We start from the raw sequence: 22,500 nt of genomic DNA on the forward strand, positions 1-22,500 counted from the left end.
GAAATAATATCACGTCTGAAAAAATATTGAGATAGAACAAAAAGTAGACTAAGCGTCCGATCAATTTATTTTTTATAAAGTGAAGACAACCATATTTTGGGTTGATTTTTTTTTTCTCTTTTATTAATCTTCCTCCTGGTATTTCTGGCCCCTTACTGGGCTCATGTTCCATCTGATAACAACTGAAAAATTAATTGCCTTGGAGTAGGGTGGGGAAGGGAGTTGTTTAAACAGCTAATCCTTTAAAGGCTAATAGTGGTAAGTGCGATTCCAGAAGACTGTAACTTTTATCAGAGGAGTATCAGGGTATATGAGAAAGAGTTAAAAGCCAGTCAGAAAGCCAACTGCGGATGATCAGTCCCGGAACTGTTTGCACATTTTGCATGCATGGGCAAAGAACACTGAAATGTCCCCAATGTTTCTACTGTATCCAGCTTCTATCAGCTCTAATCTCTCAATTCTCAGTATGAATTGCTCCCTAGGGGTAGGTTAGAGACTATGGGAAGTGGCCATTATAAGACCATTATTGCACTCTGTGGGGTAAATCATGAAATTATATTGTAGCCAATACAAATAAAAAGCCAAGAAGAGAGTTTGTCATTGATATTTAATCAAACTGAATTTACTGGGCTTACATTTTATGTGTGTACAAAGTTGCGTTAAATCCAAAGCAACTTACTACTGATATAAGGAAACCACTGTTGTTTTGACTCTCCAAGGTATTATTTATTGTCCTGCATAAGAAATTATTAAATAAAATTGGAGTCCTTGAAATAACCAATGTTACTTATTAAAGAATTACATATAAATTTGAAAAGTAGGGCTTCTAATATATGCATACAGCTAATTTGTAAATACTTTTTTATGCAACAAATAAACTGTTTCTTCCTAACGAAAGGTTACATAGTTGGTTAGAAAATTAGAAACATGCAGTCCAGATAAGGTGCACCATGGAGGTCATGGTGGGGAATCTATGTATAATTCGTGCTTGTGGGTACCCACAGATGATAAAAGAGAATAAAAACCTGAAATCATACAAGTGGTTTATGAGGATCATTTTAAAGACAAAACCAATTATTTTGACAAAAAAAAATCTACCAATTGAATTCAACAACTACTTTGACTCAGTGTTTCATTGAACTAGCCAATAGTTTCAGTAAAATGACTGATAAACCAATTCGTTATTATGGTACCACATAGACACATCCAGAATTTTAAACACTTATTAAATCGAATGTTAATATTCCCAAAGTACCCTCTAAAATATACAAGTGAAATCTTCTAATAAGATTACTTGTGAAAGTTCATATTCATTTAATGACTTTTATTAAAAATGATGTTTTGATTTAATAATCATTGTAAGTTGAATTTATAATTTTAGATTTTCCAAGTTCAATCTGGAATTCAGAACATTTTAGTAAATGCTAAAACTCTAAGTACTGGAAATAATTAGAATAAACTCCTAAGGTTAATATAATAGCACCTTTTCCCAATTAGGTCTCATAAATGACCTCTGAATATTCAAAACTTTCAAGCTTAAATAGCTGAATATTTCTAAACAGATACTTAGTGGCTGACAAGATACACACAGATATTTAGCACTGTTCAATGGGATTACCCTCAAGTCAATTAATATTATTTTGGGCATCCTGTATTTTAGTCAAATGATGTGACCTCTTACATAGCTGGTGTGTCTTAATGATGCGAGAGCTCTGAGAAGACCTAAGTGGTCTCTCTACTCTTGTTTCCTAATTCCCGGCTCCACTCTCACTGGCCCCTCAGCTGCAGTGCTGCCATATTGTGAGTATCCAATTCTTTGGGGTTTACTTTTCTGGGTTGGATTTTAATTGAATAAAGGACCTGTGGGAAAGTCTCAAATTTTGGATAAAGAAGAACAGCAAACATGAAGTATTTTTAAAAACACAAACATATAGAGATAGTTTTTGAAAAAGGATATACCTATGAAGGTATGTTCCTTTGCATTTTTGAAGGATTTTGATATGCAAGGAGCATTTATTTAATTACGTCATTGCCTTGTACACAAATCTGTGTGAACTGAGACACAGAGGTTGAGACAGAATTAAGCCAAAAGCTCTCAGTCATTCAGTAGGTAGGACTCAATTGACCTATGAACAAGAGCATTTCTGAATAAAATGTCTATTCCAGATGCCAAATATGATCCTTAAAACATCATGCTTAGCCATCAAAAGAAATGAAATCTTGCAATTTGCGACGATGTGGATGGAACTAGAGGGTATTATGCTGAGCGAAATAAGTCAATCAGAGAAAGACAATTATCATATGATCTCCCTGATACGAGGAAGGGGAGATGCAAAGTGGGGGGTTTGGAGGTAGGAGAAGAATAAATGAAACAAGATGGGATTGGGAGGGAGACAAACCATAAGTGACTCTTAATCTCACAAAACAAACTGAGGGTTGCTGGGGGGAGGGGGGTTGGGAGAAGGGAGGGTGGGGTTATGGACATTGGGGAGGGTATGTGCTATGGTGAGTGCTGTGAAGTGTGTAAACCTGGCGATTCACAGACCTGTACCCCTGGGGATAAAAATATATGTTTATAAAAAATAAAAAAATTTAAAAAATAATAAAAACAAACAAACAAACAAACAAACAAACCCCATCATGCTTAGTTCCTATTCCAAGTCACTTCACATGCTGACTTAGTCTATGTGCTGTCCTCAAACCTCTGTGTGTGCACAGAACCTGAAATTCCGTTCAGTTTCATGTTTTACCCACGCACAACCTGTCTGCTGGTTAAAGACCAACTTTTGTCTACTTCTGAAGACCAGCTTTGAACATCCAGTTTGCACTGATCTCCCACCTTGTCCCTCCAAAGCATTTTTTATTTGTTTGTTTGTTAATCATTCTGAGGCTCCAAACTACAGAATCTTTGAATCCTAAGATTCTATCAAACATAATTTTATTCAGTGCTCCCATTGCACAGATTAGAAAAGAAGCCACTTTCCAAGAGTTGTAAGCACAGCTAATGCCAGGACTGGCACACATGCTGGCTTCTGGAAAGTTTCTTGGAATCTTGTTATTCTTGCTATCCCATGTTGCCTTAAAGAGGTGCACTGCAACTCTTTCTAGTGGTGGCTGTACCAAGTCTTGCCAACGAGGCTATGAACTTCACAGACCAGGAGAGCTATGCATATAGCAAACACCTACTAAACACATGTTGATTAAATGAATGATGTGCCATCAAGTCAGTAAGAGTTTCAGTTGCACTAAATCTAAAAGAGAAAATTTTGGGATGCCTGGCTGGCTCAGCCCATGCATGGAACACGCAACTCTTGATCTCGGGGTAATGAGTTCAAGCCCCGCATTGGGTGTGGAGCCTACGAAAGAGATGGGGTGGGGGAGGAAAAATCTCTTTCTGGAATTAAGTATTCTTGGAATCTTTTCCATCCAGAATTAGTTCGCAAACAAAGTATGAGACTGGGAAACATGTTAATAAAATTTTCCCTTAAGATTACAGTATTAGGCTGTTAACTTACTAAAATAAAGTGAAATCAAAGCCAATAGTCAATTTTCCAAAATACTGATTGCTACCAATCTAATACCTAAGAAAGAAATAAAAAGTAGTAAGAGAGGGTAAACATCTCTGAGAATAAAATTGCTTGAAAGTTCTAGGACCTATGCCTATAAAAGGATGGAATCCTTTTCAATTAAAAGTAAAATTTGATTATGATTATCCTTACTCATATGAAGTTTCTCATTTTTGGATCTCAGAGAGCTCCATGCTTTCACTCATTCTGTTGTGTGAAAATTGAAGGGAAATCAAACACCAGGAGACCACATGTCTTTGGTGGATTGTAGGACAAATGGGACATTAGTCTCTTCTGTGGCCATTAGCAATCTTTCCCTATTTGCCCCCATTATAGATACGAGGGTCATTTAATTTCTTTTTTTTTTTTAAGATTTTATTTATTTGTCAGAGAGAGAGAGAGAGAGATAGAGCGCATGCACAAGCAGGGGGAGTGGCAGGAAGGGAGAAGCAGGCTCCCTACTGAGCAAGGAACCCAATGCAGGATTTGATCCCAGGACTCTGGGATCATGACCTGGGCTGAAGGCAGATGCTTAACTGACTGAGCCACCAAGTCATCCCTCATTTAATTTATTTGGGGAAAAAAAGGTAGGTATTTCTGTAATGTTCATTTCTTTAAGGTACCTAATGTACAAACATCACTACAGGATAATGAATTCTTCTAGGAAAATGCTCCCCTCCAGCATAGAAACATTTCTGATGATTCAAATAAAGGAATCCTTTTAAAGAAACGCCCTCTCTGCTCAGTGCTCACCAGTTCATCCCTCTGCATCCCCTTCTCCAATGAAATTACTTTACAGTTTTTAATTACCCAGGGTGTAACAATATAAAAAATTTTATGTACTTAATATATTGATTAACTTATAAGTATAGTATAAAATAATACTGAACAGTTTAGGCACCTCAATTATAACTTTGGTCATGCAGCAGTGCTTAAGTGGTTAATTATATATAATATAATCTATGTTATATTATATATGATTATATTGGCTTTGAGGATAAAACATTTGTATTTGAATCCTGCCTCCCTTACTTCCTAGCTATGTGACTTTGGGGAAGTTACTTAATGTTTCTCTACCTTATTTTCTTTATTCACAAAGGAAGAATAAGAAAGTACCTATTTTATATAGTCATTATGAGGATTAAATGATTTTTTATATATGTAAACCAGCTGGAACAGAGCCTGGGTCATAAGTGATCAATACATGTTAGATATAGTTATGATGCAATTACAACCTTAAATACTTTAAGGGAGAAGATATAGTATAAATACATGAATTAATTTTTAAACACTGTCTGAGCTTAATTAGCTCTAAAAATATTTTAGCCCTTCTCCCAAAGTGAGATTTTTATTACTGTATCAGAAAAGTCACAAAAGAATGATATATGGGCCCCACATATCAGATGCCAGGCATTAGGGTTATTAAAAGTAATCCTAATAACAGCTGCCCTTCCTAAAAAGTACATTTAAGGTAATAAAATCAAGGGAATAAAACAACACAGCATCTCTCAATAATTATTGCAAAGAATTACTTAACAATAACTTCCTAAACACTAAAACACTAAGCCAAAACATTCATGTCATATCTCAGATCCTTTTATTTTTTATTTTTATTTTTTAATATTTGTAGAAGGTTTTATTTATTTATTTGAGAGAGAGAGAGCCCGCAAGCACGGAAGCAGGGGGAGGAGCAGAGGGAGAGGGACAAGGAGACGCCGTGCAGAGTGCAGAGCCTGATTCCAGGCTCAATAGCCTGATCCTGAGATCACGACCTGAGCCGAAATCAAGAGTCCATTGCTTAACCGACTGTACCCCTCAGGTGTCCCAAATCTCGGATCATTTTCAGGTCAACAGAGGAAAGCAAATTGCAAAGTAGAAGGGCTGTCAATGCAAAGCTCTGTACGTGGAGCTCCTATATTTATTCCCCTCAGTCATCCATCCCAGGCCTCATCATCATTTTGTCATTAAAATTATTAATATGCATGCATTGAATGGTCCAGGCCTGCATCACATTTGGCTTATGAAGTCTGATTATATATGTTTAGCTGGAGAAAACTTAATGAACTCAAAGTTGACTTAAAAGTGGAAATTTTCAGAGATCTAGCAACATACACACACCTATTAGGAAGAAACTTTTTCAGCCCAATATTCCTTTATGCTGTGGATTAAGCCAAGTCCCCTGTGTCTGTAATGATGTAAAGAGCTTCAATCTTGCTTTGATAGGAAAAGCCAATAACGTGTAACTATTATCTCTTAATGCCAATAATTAATTTAACAAAAGTTTATTGAGTACCTCCTACATATAAGGCACTGCGGGGGCATTAAATATCTATGAAAGAACTTTCAGTCTAATATGGAAGAAATATGTACTCAAATAACCTCGAGACAGCCTGTCATAAGTGCACTAAGAGAAGGAGCCATCAGTGAGATGGGAGGCATTAACAGCTGGGAGACATTACCTGTCTCTAAGAAGAATCCCAAAGTATGTATACTCTTCGTGGAATTCCTTTAAGATAACAAAGTAAGAGAAAGCTCAGGTGGACAAAGGAGAGAAATCTTTGACTATTCTGGTGATGACTCTCTCTGGATTTGAAGACGGTTGGGAGAGTCATCATGCCATTCTCCCCTACCACTGATTCGACATTTATGCACTGCTTACTTCAGCGATGACTTGAGGGGTCTTACAGATTAAAACTGCAGTCCTTAATATTAAGTAGAAGCTACTTCAAACAGATAAAATCAGTTGTTTCCAGGAATGAAACAGATGCTACACATTTGAAACATCAAAGATTAAGCTTTATTTATTTATTTACTTATTTATTTTTGACTTAAGGCATAAAGAAAGAAAAGTAAAACTAGTAGAGTCACTGATTTTTATTGTCTTCCTCATGAGATCTTGCACGAAGGATAATAGAGACTTATGTTTAACCTATCTTAAGGAGGGAGTCTATGAAGTCTGTATTGGATGGTTTTGACAGTCCATTATTTAATTATTGGGCATAACACAAGCCAGGCATCTGTATTAGTACAGACTTAGGAGGACCAATCTTTGTAACAGAAGGATGCAGACAGAAGGTAAACTTTAGTAGTTCTTAACCTGATAAACATGTTGTATTTCTTTAAGTGGATTTGGACTCAAGTTTATCTTTGATTTTAAAGCAAATGACCCACTTGGTAAATAGCGGATATTCTTTCCAACTAGAATCTAGAAATTCACTGTGAATGGTTTAAAAGCTCTTTTTCCCACAAAATGGGAGATTTAAAATACAGCTACTCTGTTTAGTCCACTAACTCCTATTTACTACAGAGAAGCAGTGACTTATGTTTCTTGCTTAAAGAAGGCATCCCCACCTCCTAATTTAAGATAATTTACACTTGGGAGAATTCGAATGCTATTTGGAATTTCTTTAGATAATTGGAGGGAAACTATTTAGTGGTGGAGAGCTAGAAAGTCTGTTATTATTACCTGACAGAAAGGTACAAAGCCAATAAATGAAATGGAAGTACTTCTAGAGGATAACAGTTACTTCTTGTTAGAAGCGAAAAAAATCTGTTCAACATGATGTGCAAACTACTGGGCTAGGGGCTGATATGGACAATGGTTTTCGTAGAGTTTCCAGTGCCGCAGAGGAAGTATGATGTATACACAAGTAACTTTGATACCAGGCAGGATGTGATCGATATCACTATTGACAAAGCGTTAGGAAAGAAGGGAGGTAAATCCTGGCAATGCAATCAGTGAATGCTTTAGGAAGGAGGAAGGTGTCATTTCAGGTAGGCTTTGAAATATGTGAAAATGTTCATAATGCAGAGACAAGGCAAAGAGCCTTCTGAGTGGAAATGGGGAAAATGGATAATCTTAAATGTGTTGTGGGAACCCTGAGAGCGTGCAGAGGCCATGGAGAAAGGATGGTTGGTAATAAAGAAATATGTTAGAAAGCGGAACAAGGTCAGATGGTGAAGGGCCCTTGAGTTGCATTTTATGGAGTTTAAAATTTATTCTCTGCTAGCTGAAGGGCTATTGATGGTGTCTGAGCCTGGCAGTGAAAAGATAGAAGAGTTTTTGGAGGATTAACTTACAAAGCCTAGACTGAGTGTAGGACACTGGACGTAGGGTTACCAGTTAGGAGGTCACTAAAACAGTGTAATAAGGTAATGATGGTCAGGACTGAGGTGGAGGGATTAGAAACAGAGAAGTGAAGAATTTAGGCTATAGGTCAGGGAGTAAAAAGGCTTTGCATTCTTTGCTTCTAAATTTATACATATGTGCAATAGTTCCCTGATAAACTCTACCGTGGAGCTGGACGGGTATAAATCTATGTGAAAAATTCTAAAAATTGAAAGAGATGATGACTGTTCATAATTCATATACAATTTTGGTTAGTCTTTGTATTTGTTGTTTTAATTGCTCAAGGGAGAGGAGAAGTTGATTCCAGAAAGCTTGGGTGTTAGAAACTGGAAGACAGGAAGATACTGAAAATGAAAGTCTATTGTCCTCTTTGTGATTATGATGCCAGTAGCAGCAATGGCCACAAAAACTCATTAAGGCTGTTGATCCTTGGTATCAAAAAAATCGATTTATTTTTAATCTTTAGTCTATGTTCTTATGTCACTGTAAAGGCTTCATCAAAATAAAAAGCTTCTGTACAGTGAAGGAAACAATAAAACTTAAAGTCAACCCATGGAATGGGAGAAGATATTTGCAAATGATGTATCTGATAAAGGGTTAGTATCCAAAATATATCAAGAATTTATAAGGTTCAACAACCCAAAAACGAATAATCCAAATAAAAAATGAACAGAAGACATGAACAGACATTTCTGCAAAGAAGACATCCAGATGGCCAAGAGACACATGAAAAGATGCTCAATATCACTCATTATCAAAAAAATACAAATCAAAACTACACCTGTCGGAGTAGCTAAAATCAACAACACAGGAAATAATTAGGTGTTGGTGAGTTCACAGAGAAAGGGGAACCCTCTTGCACTGTTGATGAGAAGGCAAACTGGGGTAGCCACTCTGGAAAACAGTATGGAGTTTCCTCAAGAAGTTAAAAATATCCTATGATCTAGCAACTGCCCTAGTAGATATTTACCCAAAGTACTAATTTGAACAGATGCACATGCCCCAATGTTTATAACAGCACTATCTACAATAGCCAAGTTATGGAAATAGCCTAGGCATCCATAGACTGATGAATGGATATAGAAGAAGTGGCATATATGTACAATGGAATATTACTCAGCCACAAGAAAGAATGAAATCTTACCATTTGCAACAATATGGAGGAAGCTAGAGAGTATTAAAATAAGTGACATCAGTCAGCCAGAGAAAGATAAATACCGTATGATTTCACTCATGTGTGGAATTTAAGAAACAAAACAAATGAGCAAAGGGGAAAAAAGAGAGAGAAATGCAAACTAAGAAACATTCTTAACTATGGAGGACAAACTGATGGTTCAGAGGGGAGGTGGGAGGGGTGGGTTAAGTAGGTGATGGGATTAAGGAGGGCAGTTGTTTTGATGAGCACCAGATGTTGAACGGCAGAGTCCAATGACTAAATTGTATACCTGAAACTAATCTTACAGCGTATGTTAGCTAACTGGAATTTAAATAAAAAAAAGAAAAAAAAAGAAAAATGTATTTTAAAACTGAGTATCAAAGGAAAAGGGCATTAAGTATGGCTATTTTCTCAAGTCCGAAAAATCTAATATTTTCAGAGATAAGTAACAACAACAAAAAAAGTAAGTCTTTTTAAAAGTGGGTAACATATGGGACACCTGGGTGGCTCAGTTGGTTGGACGACTGCCTTCGGCTCGGGTCGTGATCCTGGAGTCCCGGGATCGAGTCCCACATCGGGCTCCCAGCTCCATGGGGAGTCTGCTTCTCCCTCTGACCTTCTCCTCGCTCATGTTCTCTCTCACTGTCTCTCTCTCAAATAAATAAATAAAATCTTTAAAAAAAAAAAAAAAAGTGGGTAACATATACCTGTGAGGTTTTTGCTAAGAATGTCCCAATAATTGGTGAATTTTTAAAATGTCCCTACCCTACCATCAGCTTGGAGACTAATGAACTCTAAGACAGGGGTCCCAGTCCCTGTCCAATCTTAACCAGCAGAAATACCTCTCTAGGCAGACCACCCATACTAAGGCAGAAGAATTATTACCTGTTCCCTGAATGAGACCCATGCTTTATACCTCAGTTGCCTTTGCTCATAATCCTCAAATCCTTCGCACCTCTCTTTCCTTATCTCTGCTTAAAATTAGGTTGAAAAATTTGATTACTATTTTTGCAAGCAAAACCTGTCAAATAGCAATAATTTCATAAAGTTCACCCTAAAAATCTACTTCCTGTTAGGCCTAACTCAAAGCCACAACCTCCACAAAGCCTTTACTGATTCTCCGTGAACCTACACGTAAGGCTTTGGATTTACAATTTGGTTGTAGGGCTCTTCCTTTATTTGGTCTCTTACACTATGTGCATCTGACCCCTCTATTAGAGTTTTTACCTCTTTGTGGATACAGACCCTCTGCCAGTTTTCAGCACAGTGTGTTGCACACAATAGTTGCTCATTAAATGTTTGTTCAACTTAAATGAATGAAACTTATCTCTGTTCTATGCAACCAGCCAAGCCTGTAGCAGAAGGAAATGCCAAGTAGCAACTGATGTTTATACTTTAGTTTAATCTTTCCATTTTACAGCCCACCCTCAGTAGTGGTATACACTGAAAACACAGAGGACTAACTACATTAACAGACTGATTCGTTGCTTAGAGAAATGTGTTGCTTCTTCAGTTGTGAAATCTTTAAGTACCCAAGGCACCAATGAAAGGCAGAAGAAATGTTAATGTTTGCCTATACCCTAAAGCAAAGAGTCAAATTATAATGGGGAAGTTTAGCTTTTTAGATTGTGGTCACACAGTATATTCCCTAGAGGAATGTAAATTGTCTTCCTTTGCTCCTTACTCAGGACTAAGTAAAAGGTCTGATACACTGTTTCTGGGTTTTGTTTCATTCTTAGAATAAGAAAGGACTGTGAATAAATTTCTCTTAAACTGAGACATTCAAAATGTATTTAAGCAAATAGATGTTAGACTGTAAAGAATCAATGGAGTGTCCTTATTTAGATATTATCAATGTGACAATTAAAATATTTACATAGTGTCATTATGTCTGAGAAAAACTCAGTGGTATAATATAAATCTGATTGAGCCATTCAGTAAAACAATATTTACTAATACCAGGAACCTAATGATAAAATCTTAAAGTCTTAAATGTTATGGTAGATGCCAGAAAATGCTGTGAAAAAAAATTTACAGTTAATGGCTCCTATCTACAATACAGGCAATTTCAGGAAATGTAAAGTTAATTTTATCAAACATTTACAAGTCAAAACTAAATGTAAGACAAGATTAAAATTGTTTTTGCATTTTACTCATAATCTTTACTCATTATAAAGATTCCCTTGTATCTTTTCTTTAGATAATCCTAGTTATTTCAGAAAAACTGTAATATATTTCATACAGTGTGTCTACCGAGAAGAGTAATAAACATTTTTTTTTACAAAGAGGTATAATATAAATATAAAATAATATATTTTATATATATATAAAAATATATATATTATATATATTATATATATATATATTTTAAGGTATAATATAAATATAAATATAAAAACATCAAAGTTTTTCTAGTTAAAAGGAAATACCTGGATAAGGTGGGACTTTCTTTTAACTATCTACCATGTCAATCTAGTTCTTGGCACATAACTGTTGCATGAATAATGATGACCACTAGTATATAAGTATTATAAAAAAATCAAAGTATAAGATTAGCACTTTAACTATCAATTTTATATGTGCTTGAATAAAATTTGATTTAATTATTTTGTATTTGCTAATGGCACAGCTCTCATGTTTATTACATAAATATCCTTGTTTGTAGATGTAAAATGAATTCCAAACATAAACACGAATCTTTTATTAAGATGGAAAAATGTAGTTTTATGAGACTCAATTTCTGGTTTTGTTTGTTATTTTTGAGTAGCTAACTTACTATTAACTTATATCTTAGTAGATATAATCACATCAAATAAGTAATTTCTAAAAAGTTTGGATTTTTTTTCCCCCAAAGAACAAGTTTTACTGGAATACTGGTAAAATAATTGATGTTCATTTAGAAAGCATATGAAAAATGGAGATTAGGGAAATTCAGTTTTAGTCATTTCCTTCTAGCACATATACAAGGAAATGATATAATTATATTTGGAATTTAAGGGTAGATTTATAAAAATTACATTTAGTTATTTCCATTCGTATAAAGTCATGTTGAAGTGAGAAACAATTCATGTGTCTTAAACATTAGTAACTCTTAAACATTTGTTAATATTTTGTGTAGGAAGTATTTTAGTTTAACATATCAAAGAAATAAGCTAATTAATAAAACTAAAGTTTTAAAAGGAAAAGTTTGTTTTTAAAAGAGAGTATTTTCTTAGTACTTCTTAAAATGAGAAATGATCTTAGGCTAATTCAAGTAATTAAATCACAAAGTTACACTGTTATTAAGAAATTATTTACTTAATTGTACTTAAGATTTTATTCTTTTGAAATGATAAGGCTGACTTCTTCCACTAAAATATAGATTTTATATTCTAAATTAAGCACACTTTAGAAAAATATGTAATTCTCTTATTTACAAAAGTCAGTAAGAAGTCCATATAAATAAAACAACAAGACATGATAAATTCACTATTAAATAATTAAGAAATTATAAAACCTATCTTTACTAGTATGGCTCAATTTTTTCAAGTTTATTATTTTTCAAAATCTTCTTTTTTATAAACTAAAATAACATTTATCACAAAAATTTACTGATTGAATTATCCTTATTTTGATTGAATGAATCTCCACATAGCTACCATTAGAACAATACTCAGAACTACTACTCCAGTATTACCTCATTTCAACAGACAGAAATTCCTCTTCCCAGAAATGTGTAATCCTTAAGAGGGAGAGAAACACTGGAGCAAACAAATGATTCTTCATTCTATATATACCTTGCATTGTTTGTTTTATTCAGAATATAATTAGAAAATGCCCTACTCGATTCTCTGTACTTTTTTTTGCCATGGTTAAAGATAAACAGACAAATAAATTTTAATTTTTCATCTTAAGGTCAGAATACAACTTTAATCCTAATATATTTAATAAATCTTATATCTCCCTTAATCTGTCACCTAAAAAACCACACCCATTTAGTGTATGATTGCAAAGGAATATTATTTCCAGATGATTATAATAAAAGTTTCTTTTCTAAGATACATTGCCTGTCTAAACGATGCAGTTTATAATTCTATCCTACACCCAATGGGTCTGACCCTGAGATGGAGTTCCAAAGTTCCATTTAAAGTCAATAGAAGTTCTAAGAAATGTAACAAAAAGGTGGATTAAGGTTAATAAACATAATTTTATAAATTGCATGCATATATATGTGTATCAAAATTTCTCTAAGATTTCTTGCCCTTCTCTTCAGCAGTATATTGAAATTTATTCAAATTTATGCAACATTGTTTAAAGAAACGGGATTTTACAAGATTTGAAGGCTCACTCCCAAATGATTTCAGATAGTGCTCTTGAAAAAACATAACAACAAAATTCATTATGATTTATCATTCTATTTGATTGATAATAGTAATAGATGTGACCCAAACAGCTATAATAAAATGAAAATATAGATGTAATTGCTTTGATTCTAGATGAGCACAGGTAGATTTTGCCCATTCTCAGAATCACAGTAGTTGCCTGTTGAGATACAATTAGTACTATTCCATTTTGTGTCTCCCAAATAAAAACTTTCAACAAATGTCTGGCTATGGAGTGAAGGATCTTTATAATTCTAATCAGTTGGCCAGTGAAATTAAAAAAAACGTCTAAATTGCATCTTGACACTCAGCCATTAAGTCAGCTTTGGGGCTGCTCCAGAACTCCATTAAACCATTCATCCAGGACTTGTGTTTTTACCCTGTTTCTTGGACTAAGTCTCAGTCAAACTGTCAGAATGGGTATGAGAGTACACAAAAGGTTTGTCCCTGTTTGGCTCTAATTCCCTCTTTGATAACTTGGGTTCTGGGTCCTTAAAGACTTTGGCTTCCAAGTCCTATAACTGGGTCCTCTGGCTGTGGCTAGTCCTTCCCGATGTGGCTTACTCATTTTTCTGGACTGCTGTCTATTTCCCTTTGCCAAATGGCCTGATGGGATACCTCCTATCCACTGCTAGCTCTTGATGGAGCTATCTCCTGGATACCTTTACAGAGACGATTTTCCTCTGGGTTTGCAGATGTATGGTTCATGTCATTAGGTCTGTCTAATCCGTGAGACTGGTTGCTCTGCTGAAACAATTCCTTTGCTCAAATTAAATGTAGGACTGACTCATTGTTCCGTTTTCTTCTGAACTATGCTAAGTTATGCTCTGTTAGTTTTAAACATGAGATTGAAATAGGGAGTAAAACCAATATTTACCTCTCATTCTAAATCTAATACGTTTTGTCCTTTTTTTTGACCTGCTAATTAGCAAAAGGATCTTAGATTTAATGTTGCAAATGTAAATTTTCTATAGTAAGGTAACATTGTGTGACCAATGAATACTTTTGCTCCCGACTTTTAACTGTGTTGATGATGCTACTCTATTTTTAGTTTTCAAAGATTAAGATAACGCTGAACAAACTAAAGAACGTGAATTTCCACTAGTTATATTAAACTAGTTGGTCATCTGTTGCTTATTCAAATTCTTGAATTCTACTCTAATGATGAAAACTGCATATGGAGGGTAGAGGCCCTGAGATAATGTTTTAAACTGTATTTTTTAGTGCCAAAGTATTCAAGTATATTGTGGTTCTTACGTTAATGATCAATTTCAAATTCTGTCAAAGTAGTTAAAATACATATAATTTTAACATATATTAAAATATAATTTTTATCATGGAAAGCAACTTCACATTAAGTAATATTCTGAAATGATAGCTGACGTTACATAATAAACACCTTTAGTCATAAAATGCCCATCGTCACCAAATACACATCTACTTCCCAAGCCTGATGTCAAAAGCTGAAGTTAAAATACCATATGGGTATATAAAACAAAACAAAACAAAACAAAAACACCTTTTTTCCCTGGTCGTAGAGGTAGAACAAAATTAATATGGAATAACAATATTCATTTTTTAGCAATTCAGTCAATGACATTTTGACCCTCAGAGAAAGGAAATTTATAAGGCTCAACTAGTGCTAGTGCAAATGAAGATGTACCTTCTAAAAAAGTAACTTCTTTAGATATGAAACAGAAGCAGTAAGCTACAATACTGTCAGCTAAAAGTTTTCTGACACACTTTGCCTAAATGGTGGGGATTCGTACCATGGATGTCAGATATCATCTGTACAGTTCTATAAAAATCCTTCAAAACCCTATAGGAACCCACAAATTTCCACAATTGGCACGGTAGGGATACAACACCTTTTAGCTGAAGGCACTGTACCTCTGGGAGGATCTTTTTATTAAGAGGAACTAGAATGAGTTGTAAGTGCCACATATGGGGACCGGAATAATGTAAAAAAGAACGGCAGCCACTGAGCCACACTTGTAGCACTTAAAAAAAAAAAAAAAAGATGAGATGATAAAGAGCTGGCATAATCATAAGTTCTGTACAATCACTTTGGAAAGAGATCTCAAAGCTAACTAGCAAAGTTAATGAAAAGTTCAGAGATTAAATAAAAATGGAATTAAATCAGAATGAAAATTAGGAGACCTAGAAACGTTAGGACCAAAAAAAAAAAAAAAAAAAAAAAAAAAAACCACCTTAAAGGTGACTGAAAAGTTGTGAATTAGAAAATCTGCAAAAGCATATGTAAAGCAAGGGGGGAAAAGCTTTTATGTTTAGAGCTTCATGATGTCTCTTAATAATCCAAAATATCAACAAAAATAAGTGTGGGCTTAACAGGCATGAAAACAATGAAAAGGGAGCATTCTACTTGCTCAAGTTGTCAGTCACTTTCAACTGTTTTCCTCTGAAATACAGAGCCACTCCAATTTTAAATGCTTTTGTCCACAGAGAGATCTAAGGTCTGTAGGGATTTTATATAAAATATCACCAACTAAAGGTGTAGGGTCTGCAAATTCTACATGTGCCTACGAAGAGCAATTTAAATTTTAAGGCGGCCAAAGAGAATAGGAGGAAGAAAGGCGGTATTATATGCTTAAATATTTTCATTATGCTTCCAAACAATTCATGATTTATACTAGATTTTCAATATTGTTTTACAAAATGGGAGTCCAGAAGTCCCTTTTAGTTGTGTTGCAAAATGTTATTGCTAGGACAGGCTGAGGTTTATCATTGAAATGACAGAAAAACTGAGGTTCTCAAGAAGCATGCTGAAAAGAGGACAGGGACATAGAAGGTATAGAAAGTTCTGGGGCACGTATAATATGTGTTCAACACCTTAATGAAAAAGATTACTGAGATCCCCACAGTAGTCCTGAAATAATGCTACACTACTCCTTTTATGTGATGCCTCAGCTTTTGATTTCCTTACTCTAAAGTTTTGGCTTCTAAGGACACAACAAATTTATTTTCTAGTCTTATATGAACCGTATTAACTTTTTGATTCTATATAGAAGATCATTAACTCTCAAACTTCAAATATTTGCTTTAATAAGAGGAAGAAAATATAATAATCACCTGCAACTAATATAGAATATTAGCAAGTAGAACTTTGAAATGACATAGAGGCTAAAAGGATTCAGGAATGACATGTAAGAAATGATCTGAAAACTCAACAGTAGGAGACTCTAATAATCAGAAAGGGGAACGACATGACAATAGAAGGCTTTGTGCGTAAAGCCCTCAATACAAAACCAGTTCAGGAAGAGCACTGATTTTGATCTCTAGAAACAAAATTTGAAAATATAAAAATAGGAACCTCATTTAACATTTTTCAAGAGAAAAAAGGCAATTCTGAGCCAACCTATGGAGAGCAAGGAGAAACAACTGATTAGTAAAAAAAAAAAAAAAAGAAAAAGCAACAACCAAGTTGAGCTGAATAAGGTAGGTGTATCACGAAACTTCTCTTTTTGATTTAGGTTTGCAAGGAGACAGGAAATGGAATGATTCTATTATGAGATCACCTTCCAGCTCTGGTCTAAATGTTTTCTTGTCTTTTCAGTCAAGTCTAACACATTGGAGAAGAGATTAAGTTCGAATTATTTCCACTTGAACACAATAGCATCAATCCTCTGTAAGTAGTCTTTTTAAGAGACAAATATTGATACAAAATAGGAATCTAAATTAATTTTTTTCATATTCTATAGAACTCTGAGAAGTCAATAAGCAGGGAATATTGACATTGAGGTGCATAAGGGAACATAGTATTCTAAAACTGTAATGATACACAGATCAGATTCTTTTTTCTTCTTCTTCTTCTTCTTCTTCTTTTTAGAAAGAGAGAGAGAAAGGGAGAAATGGGGAAGGGCAGAGGGGGAGAGAGAATCTTAAGCAGTTCCACACCCACCACAGAGCCTGATGATGATCTCGATCTCACAACCCTGAGATCGTGACCTGAGCCGAAATCAAGAGGCAGGTGCTTAACTGACTGAGCCACCCAGGCGCCCCACAGCTCAGACACTTAAGGGGTATTTTCTTTCCATTGTTCAGACCATGATGGCTCTAGAACTCTTTTGACAGCAGAGAAAATAAAGATTAAAAAAATCTATTTGAGGGGCGCCTGGGTGGCTCAGTGGGTTAAAGCCTCTGCCTTCAGCTCAGGTCATGATCCCAGGGTCCTGGGATGGAGCCCCGCATGGGGCTCTCTGCTTGTCAGAGAGTCTGCTTCCCCTCCTCTCTCTCTGCCTGCCTCTCTGCCTACTTGTGGTCTCTGTCTGTCAAATATAATAAAAATAAAACTTAAAAAAAATCTATTTGATTGAAAAGACTCAAAACAAGTCTAAAACCTTAGTATATAGAATCTATATTATTCCCCCCAGCTTTAACCTTTCCTACTTTTTGCTAAAATACCCTCGAACATTAGATTTGATTAATAATGCATTAATTTCAGTAAATTATTTTCTTTTTAATTCACCTTCAACAAAATAAACAAAATCTAGCAAGGTCTGGGAAGATAATTACAAATGAGGTGAAGGGGCTTGCTACTTACTATTCAGATAAAATTGAACAGTTATAAAATACATATAAACTAAATAATTAAAATTAAAAATAAAACTTCACAGGTATACTCCACCAATATTTAGAAAGATCTATTAGCTCCCACATGAAGATGAACATTGTATTTAGTTATCTCTTCTTCCCAAAAGTCCCTTGTTCCCCTTCTTCCTCAGCGTTCCAAGAGAACCCTGGATTTTCCTCTTGTAGGGATTACTTCATGAAGTTAAACCATTTCAAATAAATTGATCTTCCACAGTCATTAGCATATGGTTACTGACTACTTACTTTGCATGGTCTGACGTGTCAGAGATTTCATATACTGTAATGTGTCTAAAACACAGTTTCTGTCCTTTAGCGGGGTACATCTGCAAAGCAAGCATGCGGTAAGGCATGAATGTGCGCATGCTCACACCGAGGCCACGTTAGTTGCAGACCGTGGTACAGGGAGTAAGCTCTCCCACGTGCGGAAAAAATGTGGGTCCTGATAGCACAGCTAGGGGGGCAAGCTTCCGGGGAAAATAGGACCAGGCTCTTGAGGAAAAGTAGGACTTAAGTGAGAGAAAGAGGATGAAAAGCCGAAAAAGGAAAAGGCAGAAAGGCAAGAAGCGAAGGCAGAATGAACGCACTAGTTTGGCAAAAGCCTTCATTCAGGGCATTCTAAGAGTAAAACTTGGGAATGGAGAGAAACTGTCAAATGTGGAGCATCAAACTGCAGAAGACGGATGATAATTTAACATGTTCTGCTCTCCAAAAATAAGTTGTTAAGAAGCACTAACCCATAGCTATTCCACTCTTCTAAAGCTTCAAAACATCTCTTACCAATCCCAGGAATATGTCTACCTTCTCCGACGTCACCGTTTGGATTTGGATTTTACCATTTTGGAGTGGAGTAAAAAGACTAAACAAAGTTCAGTTTCCTGAATCTAAGGACACTTATGTTCTTGGATTCAACAAGCAAAATGGTGAACATACCATTTTCCCTCTTAAACCTACCCTCTTGTGACTTCTATTTCTCTTTGAGAGCTTCAAAGGTTGCTATGATTTCTCCTAATTCCCCTCTTTCTCCCCGGCATTCAGTGGGTTGTCTTGCCTGTTCCTTTTTTCCACGGCCCTTCTTGTATTGATTCCTTGCTCTCCGTGCCCAGTCTTGTATTTAGCTCAGGCACTGCCTACCGCAAGAATACATCTGCCGCTCTCAGTCTCTCTGTGTCTCTCTTCTGTTGTCTAGTCTCTCCGAACTCCTGAAATCCTACCACCTGTGAGGGTCTTTCAGCCCACTCCCAGATTACTCTTCCTAAAGCACAGTCTGACAGTGTGAAACTCACGCTCCTAACATCACCAGGCTTCATACCGACTGAGACAAACACTGCAGCTTGATGTTTAAGACCCTCACCAGTCTACTGCCACCACTTCATATATTCTAAGTTCTATTTTTCTTTTTATATTTCTAAATTCCTATCAAACCTAATACTCAATGTTTTCTAGGCATAGATCATGAATTCCTGTTCTGGGCTGGTATTATTCATCTGAATTGTTAATTATCTATAACCTCGGATAACATTTTTTTTTCCTCAAACATCTCTTATCCTGCTGACTCTGAGTAACCTGCTCCCTCCCATTAATTTCTGTCTCATATGGTTTCCTTCTGTGGATTGGCTTACCTCATGAATTATAAGAGGGGGTGAGAGGAAAAGGAAAAGGATGGCCAAGGAAACTAACCACATGTTTATGGAATGCCTTAAGAAAGGCATTAAGATGTAAAATATCTTAGCATTATTTTTAGTTTCATTTAGAATAACAGTGAGGTATTACAAGATGTAATATAACTGTGTACATAGCACTATGAGGGACACGGGGAGGAATCACTATCTTTCAGGCGCTCATTTCATCTGAAAGAATCCTATGAGGTAGACAATATTATTACTTACCTCATTTTCGGTAGAGAAAAATGAGGAAAGAAATGAATCCTACTCAGTGACTAAGTGCTAAATCTGGAATTGGAACCCCTACCATCTGTCCCAAGAGCCCAAATACCGGAAGCCGTATGCCTTTCTGCCTCTCCCTCACTACTGCATTAGTGTAACTACTCCCCTCCAAAAACAAGGACCATGGCTTCATTTCAGGGCACATAAGCATGCAGTTTAAATGTTCTCTAACAATTCTTTCACTTCTGTTTAATTTTCAAAGTACACTGAAGTGCATTTAATTATATGCAGCCCAATTTTGATGGAGAGAATAAGATAATATTTTTCCCTTGCCTCATCATGTACATAAAATGCTTAATATTCTTTAGGTACAAGCATATTAAAACCCTATAAGGATGAAGATATAGAATACTGAAATGACATTCCATCAATAATATTTGACGTCTAATATACAAAAAGTTAACAATAGCAGAAACAGATTCAAAGAATGAATGACAACTCGATATTTTGCAAGATAATTAAAATTTTGATTATAATTTATATAATTTAGGAAAAGACCCAATTCAGTCTTCCTCTAATTTTTGTCTTTTTCCAAAATCCACTTAAACAGTAAGCCAAGGGAAGCTTTCCTTATATCTCTCTATGGAAAATACAGATAAATGTTTTTCACATGCACTAATTCACAGAAGCAGAAAACATACGATATGCTGACTACAAACATTTTAGTTTTATAAACCCATCAGGCATTAAATCTATGATTTTTATATGTTATTTTACACACCCTACTTTTTCATTGATATATTTCACATTTAACTGAACTAAATTGATACTAAAATGAAAAAATCTAAAATAGCAATTGCCAAATGAAAAAATACAACTAACCTGGCAATGCCGTCATTTGGCCCCATAATTATCTCAGGTTGTAAAATATAATGTTAATAAATGATTCTTATCACTGGACACTTAACAATTAAGAAAACACTTCTCTGCCTGTCCTCTCTGTATGGTACACAACCACCACTACCCGCTATAGACTAACACGGGGAGTGACACCAGCAGTTCCAACACCTCCATTATGAACACCTTTCATTTTTCTGAAATAGGGCTTTTTTAAAAAGGGGGAAAACAGGATCTAACTCTTGTTTGCTCTTTAAACTTTTATTGTTTTAGCATTTTATAGAGAGAGCGAGCACCAGCATACTCAGGAGAACTGCTAAAAGTAAAAGGCCTCAAGCTACCCACTGCCTAGCTGATAGGATAAAGCAGAGGTATAAAAACTTTTGTCTGATTGCTCACTTTCCGTGTTTTAGAGTACTGCTACTCTCAAGAGCATATATTCATGTTCTTTCTACTTCGAGTTTTATTACTTCTTTTGTATTATTTAATACATCTAAAGACACTTCCAAAAGACAAATTTTTCCATTTTGAAAAAGTAATGGTTTGGAACCTGATAAAATACATTAATGTTCACAGTGTGTTTTTTGCAAAGGTGATAGAGTAAAAGCGCTATAAAACAATTAGGCGCATGATCTTAAAGACATTAATATGTCAAATAGAATAAGATGTTTAAAAAGTCAACAAAAATAATATCCTAGGAAAGGTCAGATGGAAATAGGCATGCATAAAGACCATGTTTCTCATTCGGGTCTTTGACTAGATCTCTAATGCAGAGATGGGGAAGAAAATATAAAAATGAGAGAAAGTACCATTCTTACCTCAATAACTTGAAATTAGAAGTATATGATGTTTAACTCTAGGTGGTATGGACATTAAGTGTCGACTCATCCTAACAACTGGATGGTATATATGTTTCATTATTCAGATTATAATTTTTTTTCTCCTGAATTCTAAGTCCTACCAGGGTCAATACTTTTTAGTAAACAAGAAACTGATATGCTTGGCCTACTGAACAAGGCCAGGCATTTTTTAAAGTGTCATACACATTTCTGAAATCCACAATACATCAATTTTTAATACATCTACTCTCTCAGCTCCATTAAAAAGATGGTAGGGGAAAGATTTTAGAGTAATTAATGATATAGTTAGCTGCTAAATATTAATAGGAATCGTAGTCTTGCATAAAATATAACATATAAACCTTGCCAATACAGACGCACCAGTAATTAAAGTTGAATATGTAATTACACTGATTTATAAGACAGGCAAAAAGTTACACTTTACTAGCTTCTATGTAAACTGTGGGTAACAGTTAAACTTTGCATTTTACGGTTTATAAAAATGGGCAGTATCTTGACTACAGTTCATAAATGGTTTAGAGACCTGTAATAGTAGTAAAAATTACGACAACTTATTCCATCATGAATATTTTTATTGCACCATACAAACCAAACTGTGATAATGACCCATAAGATGTAGACTCATCTTAGATACTGCTCTACCCCCAAGAGAATGTTAGTACTACTAAGAATTTGTAGAGGACTGCTGGTATAACAATTATGGGACATTGGAGAGAATCTAAAAGATGCATTAAAACTGATTTTGATACACTTCCTCATATCACGAACACGGGGCAATTTAACTCCCCTTAAAACTGTATTTTGGACTTCTATACCACTAGAAACTTCAGACGAATACCAAATGTTATAAGCATATGCGTCCGGGCCCTTCCGGCTGCCCGGCCTGCTAACCCACTTACATGTGCGGCTGCGGCGAGCAGCCCGGACTACTGTTTCCGTTGCTGTCGATGTGGTCCAGGGAGCCATTGAGGTCTTCGTGGACGGCCTGCAGTAGGCCACTGGAGGCGTTATTGATCAGTCCCGGGTTACTAAGCAAA

At 35.4% G+C, this 22,500-nt stretch overlaps 1 protein-coding gene across 20 annotated transcripts in view; it reads right to left on the bottom strand.

Moving 5' to 3' along the window:
- FOXP2 (forkhead box P2) overlaps positions 1–22,500 on the bottom strand; it is a 544,701-nt gene that overhangs the window by 3,758 nt on the left and 518,443 nt on the right. For all 20 annotated transcript variants that reach the window (XM_032305207.1, XM_032305212.1, XM_032305203.1 and 17 more), the window contains one exon: positions 22,363–22,500. This exon is cut by the window's right edge and continues 26 nt beyond it. In XM_032305207.1, the coding sequence (XP_032161098.1) occupies positions 22,363–22,500 (138 nt within the window). The remainder of the gene's footprint in view (positions 1–22,362) is intronic.

Source organism: Mustela erminea, chromosome 11 (genome assembly GCF_009829155.1).
Source record: "Mustela erminea isolate mMusErm1 chromosome 11, mMusErm1.Pri, whole genome shotgun sequence".
Classification (NCBI taxonomy): domain Eukaryota; kingdom Metazoa; phylum Chordata; class Mammalia; order Carnivora; family Mustelidae; genus Mustela; species Mustela erminea.